The 12,127-nt window shown below is 42.5% G+C and overlaps 1 protein-coding gene across 2 annotated transcripts in view; it reads left to right on the plus strand.

Annotated features, from left to right (window-relative positions):
• The window catches only part of trit1 (tRNA isopentenyltransferase 1), a 43,006-nt gene that overhangs the window by 7,966 nt on the left and 22,913 nt on the right, over positions 1 to 12,127 (plus strand). The window contains exons 1-2 of one of the 2 annotated variants that reach the window (XM_030741081.1): positions 7,739 to 7,796; positions 10,919 to 11,059. In XM_030741081.1, the coding sequence (XP_030596941.1) occupies positions 10,988 to 11,059 (72 nt within the window). In that variant the 5' untranslated portion in view covers positions 7,739 to 7,796; positions 10,919 to 10,987. Of the gene's footprint in view, positions 1 to 7,738; positions 7,797 to 10,918; positions 11,060 to 12,127 lie in introns of those variants that run through there. The other variant, XM_030741080.1, reaches the window with a different exon arrangement.

Genomic DNA, 12,127 nt, shown 5'->3' on the forward strand with positions numbered 1-12,127 from the left:
GTCAGGCTTACTCATCTGCCTGCTGAATGTGGAAAAATGGGCCCGAGCAGCGGGAAAGCTGCCGTGTGTCATCTTGGCTCTTATAGTCCTATGAAAGTGGGAAGAAGGGGGTCTTTTATAGTGAAAACACCAAAGGCTGATTCGCCTTTTTAGTTGTAAATTTAGAATGTGATGGTCAGGGGTGCATACTCGTTCAAAGGCTATGCTTATTACTGGCTAGAGCTTGTTGCACACATATGCTGCACACACAGGCGTAGCGGAGCGTGTTGCTTGTCTACGTATTAAACACATCCTACACTCTTATATCCGTCTAATTCTCAAGCAGTCATCCCTTCCTCCCCGTCCTTCCTCCTCACTGTGCATGTCTCTGTCTGTGCCTGTGACCTGTCTGGGCTTTGATGTAACTTAGGCAATGCTGCCTCCCACATTCAGTCTGTGATGTATCTTTATAAGTAATCTAAGCCAGTGTAGGAGAGACCTAAACTCCTATTTTGCACGTGTGTGTGTGTGTGTGTGTGTGTGTGTGTGTGTGTGTGTGTGTGTGTGTGTGTGTGTGTGTGTGTGTGTGTGTGTGTGTGTGTGTGTGTGTGTGTGTGTGAGTGATGCGGGTGTGGTGATGCGGTCACCGCTACAGTCAGGCAGCATGGAAGAGGAGGATATCAGGATGGGAAAGGAGGAGGGGGAGGAGGAAGAGAGGGGGTGGTGGGGCTACGCCATGAATGATTTATTAGTCTGGCATTACTGGGCCATTCCCCACAGAGAGGAAGAGGAGAGGAAGATGGAGGGATAAATTGTTGAAGGATGGTGCCTTGAGGGGAAGGAAAAAGAAGGGGTAGAAAGAGAATGGGCAGTATTCACTTGTAAGTATAACGGAGGAAAGGATTCTTAGAGCAGGAGCTTACAGTTTATGTGCTGCGGCCTTAAGGAGCATGAACCGCGCTGTTACTGACCGATTTTTGCTGACTCTTTTGATCAGAGCTTTCAGTATTTTAGGGTTAAATGTTTACCACTCTGTCGCTTTGCTGTTTGCGCACTGAAGGATGATTTAAATCATCATCGCCGGCTCTCGGAAGTCCATGCTAATGAAATATAACCTGTAGCACAAGCACAGATGAGCATTTGATTTGCAAAAGCGCTTATTATTCGGTGTGTTAGTGAATAATAATAGGCATGTGTTGATCTGGCAGTTTCCAATACTCGTTCTCGAGCAACAAAGAGTTTCAATCTGACGAGTTATCGTGTTTTTTTTTTTTTGTAAAATGTAACATTTGTAAGCCTCTAGTTGGGAATATAAGAATGTGCATCACTAAAATCTCATTTAGACTTGTGCAAACTTTAATTATAGCCTAAGGATTATGAGATTACACCAATCAGCAACAACATTAAGATCCACTCCTGTCTAATACTGTGCAAGTCCCCTTTATTGTACCCCAAAAATGCTCTGATCTGGGCCTGTGGTGATGTCCTGTAGTGTCCGTCTTCTACCGGGAAGCAACCAAATCCTTTGGAGGCCGGGCCAGCAACTTGGGTTTTTGGTTGTATTCCTCCAGCCCTTCTTGGGCAGTTTTTGGCTGGACTTTATCGGCTGTTGGGCCAAAGTACAGAATGCAAGAGTTTTCATTTATTTAAAGCTTATATTTAACTGTGAATATAGCGTAAAGTTAACGGATCAAAAGTTTCAACTGAGAAATTTGATTGCTTTTTAAAAAAAATCTTCACTTCTTTTGAATTCAATGCCAGCAACACATTTCAGAACAGTTGGAACAGTGGCAACAAGTCATTGCAGAAGCTGCACAATGGTAAAAAAAAAAAAAAAACAGACACTTGCTGCAGCATCTCACAACAGCATCCCAGAGAGCACTTCATTAAAGAGGGGAAGGGATACTCTACATTGTAGGGGACATGGTCCAGTAATCTAAGAATAAGATCATTTGGGGGATTTCATGATTGAATTTTTATTTAAGGATGGACTGAAGTGAAGTGGAAAGTGTTACTCATTCAGACTGCATTCAGGAAATTTCAAGCTGCACCGTGCAGGGAACAGCTGTGACTGGTACATGCAGGCGCATCGTTGGGTGGTGATTTCGGGAGCGCTTTTGCTTTGCATTCCACTGGTGGAGCACACATTTTCAGTATCTGCCAGTCACGTTCATTTAACTGCGGGTTGCTAAAGGAAGGAATGTGTCAGAGGTGGCACTGAACTGTTCAGCAGCTAAAATCCTACATCAAATAAGAATAGGTCCAACATTTTGCTTTAAAACGGCTGTGATTGGTATTCTCAGTGTTGCTAAAGGAAGAGGTGATGCAACACAGTATTCATGCCCGTCTCTTAACTTTTTTTTTTTTTTTTTTAAACACATTCCTGGCCTTCAAAATAAGGATACATTTCTCATCATCAGTCATCTGGAGTGTTTTCGTGTAAACTTTTGGTATTGTTTTCACCTGCTTTGAACTTCAGCTGAGGTGCTGCCAAAAAAAAAAAAAAAATGACACCGGGAACTGTTCAGACTGTTTAAAAGAAGTGAGTGGAGCCACGCCGTGCAGCGAAAATTAGACATTTAACTATCAAGACGAGCCTTCTCCATCATTTGCTCCTAAATGGACTCGTTTTATTTAGATTAATTCTTGCCACTGAAACCAATTCAGTGCATCGGAGTGGTGCATTCCCAAGTAATTTGGAAAATGTCTGTGTTTTCGTTTTTCCGGCAGCTATCATTACAGAGTGAAATTCTGAGAGCACATTAATGAAATGCCAGTACTTTCAAGCCATCACATTGGTCCAACGCTGTTCTGAAAGGTCTGTTTCACTTCCTTTTACCCTTTTTCGCTCACTTCAAGTCTTATTTTGTGTTTCGCTGAGCGATTGTATGTCTCTTTCTTCTTTCCTCACCCCTCTCTGTCTTTTTTTTTTTTTTTTTTTTTGTCTCTTGTCTTTCTTTCATTTGGCTGTGCCCCCCCCCCCCCCCCACCCCCCCCCACCCCCACCCCTCCACCCTTTATGTGGCAGAGGAACAGCTGTCTCGTGCAGGGCATAAGGTTGGCCAGGCAGTCCGGCTGCAGGCTCCGCAGAGCTCGAACACTGAGCTCATTGTCTCACATACAAGGGCGCGCACACACACACACACACACACACACACACACACACACTCTCCTCTCTTACTCGCACACAAGCCACATGCTCACATCCATTCGCATCCATTTAAAAGCGAGGCAGGAAGGAGTAGGCAGCTGAACCCACATTAGCTGGGTTTCCATTGAAGTGCATCAGCGTGAATTATGACATCTGAAATTGGAAAAGCTGTAAGTGAGGAGTGCAATATGTGAAGCATTTCATCAGCAACTTCTCAGAAAACACCCTATTCATGTTTTTTTGGGGTGGAGGGGGGTGGTGGTGACCCAACACATTTAGACAGGCACAGTTAGGGAAGAAAAAAATCCCAGGGAGGAATTTCTTCCTCTCTTTTCATTTTAGAAGTAGCTGTAACGTATGCGTGGGGGCATTTCTATGAACGTACTGCACATTATTATAAAAGTGCTAAGTGGATTTTCTTGTCTGGTCTTCGGCTCGTGTGAAATGTGACCAGCATTAGCTGCAGGCAGACAACTTGCTCACCACTAATCAATCCTTACTTTACCTTTCGTCAGCCTTTTGTCTCTCTAACAGTGTTTCTGTACTTTCCTCTCTGATAGAGAAGGTCTTTTTTTTTTTTGCATCATTTCAGATGCTTACTTAAAGAAGATGCCTGAATGTTAGTCAGCCGATCTTCTCAATTTATTGTGACATCTTCTTTCAGTTTCCTCCAGAAGACGCGTAAACACGATTAGCCGTGTTGATTTAAAAATTTTTTTTTTTTAATCTTTGATTCCTTTATGACTCTGAGCCCGAGCATCGCTGCAATTTGTAGCTCATTTCCACCGCCTCAACTGGAAGTCTTAATTTATTTCTTATTTTATTTCCTCTCATTTGCAGCTCCCCCTCAAATCATTTACCCCCCCCCCCCCCCCCCATATCTTCCATTCATGCTGCTCTTTTCTTTTTTTTTCCTCTTGTTTACACTTCGGTTTTCTTCTGCCGGCTTTTACTCTCTGGCTCTCTTTGTCCTCTTTAAGGCAAAATTAGAATCATCACTGTGCTTTTTTTTTTTCTTTTTATTGCAACAGTCTCAGAAGAAGGCAAGAAAGCACATGAAGAGGTGGTTACAGAATGAATATTAGATATTGTGCTGTCTCAGTGGCAGGTAAGAATGGACAGGAACTGTGAAGAGGAGGATGGATGGAAACGTGGCAGCTACTGTTAATGTTTGAGTGGCAGAAAGTTACTTTCTGTGTATGTATGTGAGCAAAAGCAGAGCAGATACTAAATAGGCCATATGGGGAAAATTATTTTATAAGCTGTATTAGGTTTGAAAGTTGTGTTAACACAGGAGGTGCAGAACCCTCACTGTCTCTCTCTCTTTAATTCTTTCTATTATACACACAGAGAAATACCAACTGTCTCTCTGAGTGTCTATCTGTCTTTCTTTCACCGTTTATGCTGCCATCCTTCTAACCATCATCCTGTCTCCTCTCTCTACAATCTGCGTGAGTGTGTTTGTCACAGAGAGAGCAGGAGGGCTGCTGGTAGATAATGTGTGCAAATTTATCAGGGAGCATCCTGTTCTCTGTAACAAGTACACAGCGCTGTTCTGTCTCCTCTTCTGCTGCCTGTCTCCTTTTATCTCTCTAAAGCTGTTGTCCTTCCAGAAAAACCCTTCAAGTCTTCATCCCCCCTTCCCCCCGATTCACTCTTTATGTCCTTCATCCATCCATCCATCTATCCATGCGTCCCTGAGTCCAACTCACACTTGGCTGAGGGTGGTGTCGTGCAGAGAAGCCGTGAATAATTTATCTACCTTGGTTGTTCTGCCGTGCACTGCGCCCCTCTTTTGGATGAAGAACATTTGGAGAGGTACACGCAATCCACACAGGCTCTGACCAAGGATATGATCGATAACCTGCACAACTCTATTGATTAACCTGTGTACTGTATGTCAAGTTAAACAGTTGTTATTGTAGCTGACTTTGAATGCTATAGGACTACAGGAAGATGCTTAGTAGCAAAGGCAGGCAGGTTTCAAGAGGATGTGGGCAAGGCGTGCACCACAAATGCTTCCTAAAATGAAAACAAGTTTGAGATATTATAAAACAGCGATCTTTGGTTTGTGCTGACATGGTCATTCTGAGCTTAATCTCACTGGGTAGAACTAACGTTAACATATTTGATCAATTTCACCCCAATTAAAATAAAATGAGTTTTAAAAAAAGCTTAATGTGAACTCATTTAGAAAGCAAGGGTGCGTGATGGTGGAAAAAATAATAATCATTATTATTTTGGTCAGTATTTTAATCTTGGTTATATAACAGTTATTCATTAACAAATATCGTTCACTTGTAGTGGAGTTTGGAGTTTGAGGGTGTTTTTGACTAAGAGACATTAAAATCCAATTATTGGTAAAAGCTTATTAGAAAGTAGAAAACTAAAAAGGAAAGCAAATAAAAACAACTTCCTTTAAACATTCAGACACAGGGAAGAAAATAGATTTTTGTCAGGTTAACTGTCACATTTCTAAAGCTTAATTTAGCCCTCTGCATTGAACCTCTGCCTGCATGTGTGGCTGATGCCATTGTCAGCGCTCATGCCTGTGCGGTGTGTGTCTCTGTTGCGCTGCAGTTTCACTGCTAAAACACAAGCTGGCAGTAGATTTTCTCTGCGAGTTGACCTGTTCTCTTCCAGTCGCGTCGACCTGCAGTTACATTTTTTTTCTTTTTTCTTTTCACGTTGTTGAGTTTCAGAACAGTTTGCAGTTATGACATATCTACAGAGAAGGTTTAACAGCAGAATCATAACTCTACTGCTAAGCTGTAGTTAGCTAGCTAATCAGACTAATGTTTGGGGTTGCGTCAGGAACGGGATCTGGCATTAAAATGCTGCTAAACCAAACATGTGGAGCTACTCGCCACAGTGATTAGCCAGCCCAAAAGTAGCTACATTGCAAAAAAAATGAAAGGAACATTTTGAAAACGCATCAGATCTCAGTGTGAAGAACAAATCATACTAGATATCTATGCTAACATGTCGATACAAACACATATACTGCTAACAGGGAAGTTGCAGAGTGCCCTCTATGTAATGCCAACACTATGTAAAGGTTTAAGGAGGTTTCTCCCGTCTCGTCTTTAGTTTTTAAATCTTCATTTATCAGTTGTTATAAATGTTGATATTGATATATTGGTAAACAGCTAATAGTGGCCCAATAAATCAGTCTGGCTCTAGCAGTTACCAGGTATCAAACCCAGCTAAACATCTGTGGGATATTTTGGACCAGCACCACTCTCCACCAGCAAGTAAGGGAATAGCTTTTGGGAAAAATGGTATTCCATCCCTACAGGAGATTTCCAAAGACTTTAAGATGTGGTGGCCCAACACACATTACAGAGTTGGCTTTGCCTTTAAGTTGCCACGCATCTGTATGTCAGCATTGGTGTATGTGTCTGCTAATAATAAACTGCAGAGATGGCAAACGAGCTTTCAGGTAAGAGAGAAGCAGTGGTGGCAAATATCACCCACCACCACCTCCACTACCACTACGTTATCATATAAATACACCACTGAGGCCGTGACTTCTGCACAGCATCTGTGTGTAGTCTACCGTCATCCATTCAGAGCATGTGAGTGTGGCTCAGAAAGTGAATCCCCTTGAAGTTGCCAGGAAAACTTTGTGAAGCCCTTTCGAGTCCAAAGTTACCAGTAGACTCAAATCCTCTCCACATCAAACCAGAAGTCTGAGTTTAAAAAAATATATACATAAATAAAAGCTTGGTGAAACACTCTTATTATTCAGTATTTCAGCATAGGAAAATACAGCCTTTAATCAAAGCAGACAGCCAGCTATTAAGACTAAAGCCCACTCCCAAATGGACACACAAGTATTATTTGTATAGAGTGAATGAACAAATGAATAAAGTCACTCTTTACTTTTACTTGTGAGCAGTTTTTTTCCTGCCATGAAAAATGATGAAAATTACAAGACAAAAGATTGACTGTTGAACGAGTATTTTTTTTCCTCAGACTCGCATGTTTTATGACTCGAATATTTATTCAATCAGCTGGGCGATGATAGAGTAGGTAGTAGAAAAAAAGATGAGAGGTCAGAAGTGTAGCAAATAGGCAGCAGATATAGCAGCTGATATGTTAATACCTTTTTGGGGTTGTGCTGTTACCGTTTTTATTTTTTCCCCCATTTTTATGAAATTAACATTTTATTTTTCTCTTTTGTAACAAGGCCAAACTATGAATGTGTTTAGTTGTGTACTCTGACACTCTGAGTGCTGATGCGATGAAGTATAGCGTGCCTCATACTAATACAGGGCTTGTAATGAAGTTTATCTATCTGTGCAAACTCAGCATATCTTTTAAGAGTTCAGACTTTTCTCTTACACCTGTCTGCTCCAAAGTGGATCGAATTCATCAGTCAGCTATACACTGGTGTTTGCTTGCTCCTCTCTGTGGCTGGCTGATGGGCCAACAACAGCATATGCAGGAATAGCCCACAAACTGTGTCACATGTTTTTGACTCTGCCCGCATCTGACAACAGACACTCTCTGCAGGTAGGCAGGCAGTCCGTCCACTGTGTCCACTGTGTCCACTGTGAACATCGTTGAACAGAGGTGGTGGCTGACAGCACCAGTTATCATCCACCTACAAGCGGTTTTGAGATTCCTTCCCATTTCAGCCCCCTTCCTCACCTTGCCTCAGGTGACTTCAGAAGTTCATATGAGTTGGGTGGTGCATTGTCAAGGTTTTACAACTTGACCCTGATGATGGTACTGACCAGCGACTTTTTTGGCTCGTGTGACATGATTAATAGTGGGTCAGCGACCCTCAGGACCACCTCCAAGGGGAAAACCTCCACAAGGGGTTAAATACCCGGGTCTGGTCAGGTGTATTAAAACTCAAGAAACTACCTGGATACTAAGAGCTAAAACTCCAACCTAAAGAGGTCTCGTTGCTTTCTTTTCAAGCACTCAAGACTACATGACCTGGATGACTGAGAACCTATACGGACATTAATTAGCTCAAATGAAAAGCCATTAAAATGTCATTTTTCACCCGTGTCTGAGTGTACAGCACAGCTGGGACAGGACACATTTCGTTCCCTTGCAGTAATTCCTCAAAAGAAAACTTGTTAAATAATATTAGCCCTGACAACTCTCGTAGAAACAAACAAACCAAACTGCAGCGGCTCCTGAATCATTCAGGAGCTCCAAATGTCCTGAGTCACTTTTCTCTCCAGTCATTTTCTGAGTTGATCTATTTGTCATCATCTCTTGATGTTTTTTGTCTTATTACGTGCTTCAATTTTTTTACAGCTTTGTGAGTCCAGTTCTGCACTTCAGCTGTAGATGAATCCAAGCTTTTTGGTTTTTATACTGTAATCTAGAAAATACTAAATATGTAATCTAATGGCTTTTGTAAACGGACTGTAATTACAAACAGCAAAAAAAAAAGTAAATGCACAAACATGCGTGAAGGTGAACACATTTAACTACATTCAGAGCAAATTAAACATGTCTCTAGTTTATATAAAAAATGCAGGAGGAGGAGGAGGAGTGCACGTAAACACCAAAAGGAACCGCATCAGCTTTTGATGTGCGTACTAATCTCAGACATTTAACGCAGGAGAAAACGACTTTGAAGTTTAAAGGCTGAATAAGGCCTCTAGAAAGAGGAGCCCAGCAATAAATGCACTCTGCATCCCAAGATATCCCTTTTTTTAAAACTCTCAACTCTGTTCGAGTGTGAAAATCATGACGGATGACTGTATGACACCCAGCTGTCACATTCCAAGAGGCAGCCCCATCGCTGGGTGATGTAAAACGGACGGGAGATGCGTGTCATAATTTGCAGGAATGGTCAAAGCCATTTGACACGCAAGACGGACACCGCTCATCTCTCCTTTCCCTTAATAGCCCCGTGACCAGTTTCTGACATTGAAAGACACACACACACACACACACACACACAGTCTTATACTAGCCCAGATTTCAATCCCCTACCCTATTTGTTTCATAGAAGCTATTTTTACTGTGTTGCCCAGGATTTTATGCTTGGACAGAGAACAACCAGTAAACTCCTGCTCTTACAGCACATTAACATAGACTGACACGCTGTTTTCAACATACTCTATGCAACTTTTTCACATGTAACACCTTTTTATTGTAAATGTCTGAATAGATCGTGAAGTAACTTAAAGAAAATGAGACATTTCCCAACTCTGGTAGCTGCCTCTGATAGCCTGTGGGCTGAATATGATGCCCTGCAGTGCTTTGCCTCATTGCCTCTCTCCTGCTCCCTATGTCAGCCGTGACCAACGCTAGCTAATGTTAGCTTTGAAGTAGAGTCTGCTAATTACCAACCAGCTCCCAGCACAGACTCCAACACAAACTCCAAATTAGGACAAAAAACAGAACACTCATGGCTCACATAGTAGTTTACTAGATATGTTAGTGGGCAAGCAAGCTAAGGTTAGACAGCTAGTTGTTGGGTTAGGTATCTAGCATTAGCAGGTATTACCTAGGGGTGGGTATTTTAAGCAAAAATATTGCTCAGTAATTATTTCAGAGATCATCCCTCACACCAAGTTTCTCTCAAATTACTTTTCCAAATATCTGGCGTTGGTACCGTCCTCAAGTTGTTTTTATATTGACCTCCGGGTGATTTTTTGCCAGCCCTGCAGCACTTTTTCAAATTCTTCATTCCATTTTCATTGGTGAGTCGAACAAAATTCGACAAAATTGTTGACTGTTAAATTACGAATGGGTAACACACACTGAATGTGACACGTGAGAAAAATGCAAACAAGAACATCACATTAGCAGGGGGACGATGAAATAAGTGTAATATATATGAAAAACGTGTTTATAATTGTTGTGTTTGTGTGATGATACTCATGTAAAGTTTAGTTGAGATTGGCCAATCTGTTAAGGAGGACAGTGGGTACACATAGACATGTACACACATACGCTGCGATCAATATAGTAAGATTCTAGCCACTGGTATCTAGGGAGAAATGTGTATTTCCCATCCAGCGATTGTAGAAAACTATACTGTCATTGTCCCCAACAGTGAAGGTGAAATCGTTTGCAAAGATGTATACGGTGCTGCACCAAAAAGCATCTTTGTGGTTGCTTTGGTCACTAGCAGATTCCCTCAGTTGTCCATAAGTTTGCATGGGGGATTGCTTGTCTACCAACTACTCTCTGAATGGTAGTGAAACTGAAAAGTGCAACACAAACTGGAAACAGAGGCTGTTACCGTCAGAATAAAAGTTTGTGCCCTTTGAAATGTGTTGGTTGGGCTTTTATTTTAATTGCAGACGTTTTCTGTTTCCCGTTTGGATCACACGTTTTCCAAGGTTTACTACAACTAGGCTCGTAGTTAATGTTTGCAGAGAAGCTGGTGTCTTCCATCCAAACTACAGGCGACTGCAGCAGTGTGCTAGTGAACAAAGCTATTGTAAGGAGGTTTTTGGTGCAGCACTCTCTGTGCGACCTATTCCACCTAGGGACCTCCAGCAACCACTAGCTAATTGGTCAGGGAACACAGATTTTTTTTTTTTTTCCCCTTGCGACTGGTGGTTGCATAATGCCTACTGTGGCTCAAATATTGTGCACATGACATCAAGTGGGAAACCTCAGTAATGCTAATAACACTGTAATGCTAATATTCTTCTGGGAGTTACACAGTTTTGCTGCTTTAGCTCGAAAGCTTTATCTTCACCCTTTGAATTACACTGTAATACCTCTTGTTGGTTATTTTATTTCAGTATATGTGGTTGTTTTTTCTTCCTGTTGATTCGTTCCTTTGTGTCCCTTTAGGTATACCAGGGCCTGGACATCATCACTAACAAGGTGACAACTGAGGAGCAGATCCAGTGCAGACATCACATGATCGGCTTTGTGGACCCATTAGTGAGCACCTACACGGTGGTAGACTTCAGGAACAAAGCAGTGGCGCTGATATCCTTTTTGGAGACGTGAACGCAGACGAGCAATGTCTTCCATCACACCTCTTACCTCATGTTACAATAACGCCCCGCCCCAATTATCAAGTAGTAACTGCAGAGAAAGAGTTGATTTCACTCTTATTAATTTGTGTGTGTGTGTGTGTGTGTGTGTGTGTGTGTGTGTGTGTGTGTGTGTGTGTGTGTATATCCTTATTTTGTCATTGTGACTTGCTATAAATGTTGCAGTGAAAATGAGAAGTGAGAGATCAGTAGAGACCGTGTTTATGGAGGAGTCTGCGTCTGTGGTGTATCTATACACACACCCCCACACACACACACACACACACACACACACACACAGACTGTGGGCAGTCACACCCTCCTGCAGACACTGGCCGTCACACAGATGTGGAGAGAGGAGGCGATGACTAGAGAGGGTATTAATAGATCAGGATGGGATGCGTGCACGCACACAGACACATGCCTTCCTGTCTCGCGCGCACACCCTCACCAGTGCAGCGAGGGGATGCGGTAGCTCCAAGAATAGGCTCAGTGCACTGCGAGCCTGCTGGTGAGAAGAGGGAGAAACGGGAAGAGATGAATACAGATTAGCAGAGCTGGAAGCACGGTGGAGGATTTTAGCTGAAAACCAGGAAAGAGAAAGAGAAAAAGAGGAAGGAGTGTGTGAGATAGTTAAGACGCAGGACCTAATGACTTTTCATCAGCCATCAGTCCTTCACTCAACATGCCATTCACATAAAGTCTCTCCTTCTGAACCCCTCCTCTGTGGCTCTGTTTGCTCTCAATTTTCCATCCTTCTTTCTGTTTTCCCTCCCTTAATTTTCCTCGCTGTTTGCCAGCAGTCACCATCACTCCTCTGCAAGTGATGAGTGATGATGGTTGATGGGCCTTTATCTTGTTTGGTTGGGTATTTATTTAATCATTCCAGAGTAGAGAAAGTGGGCGACCAGTGGGAGGGAGGAGGAGAGAGAAAGAAAGGTGCAAGATGAGAGAAGATGCGACAGAAGGGGGGGGGGGGTGCTGAGATAAGGTGTGGCCCACAGGCTCTGTCTGTGTGACC

The sequence above is a fragment of the Archocentrus centrarchus genome, chromosome 11, assembly GCF_007364275.1.
Source record: "Archocentrus centrarchus isolate MPI-CPG fArcCen1 chromosome 11, fArcCen1, whole genome shotgun sequence".
Taxonomy (NCBI): domain Eukaryota; kingdom Metazoa; phylum Chordata; class Actinopteri; order Cichliformes; family Cichlidae; genus Archocentrus; species Archocentrus centrarchus.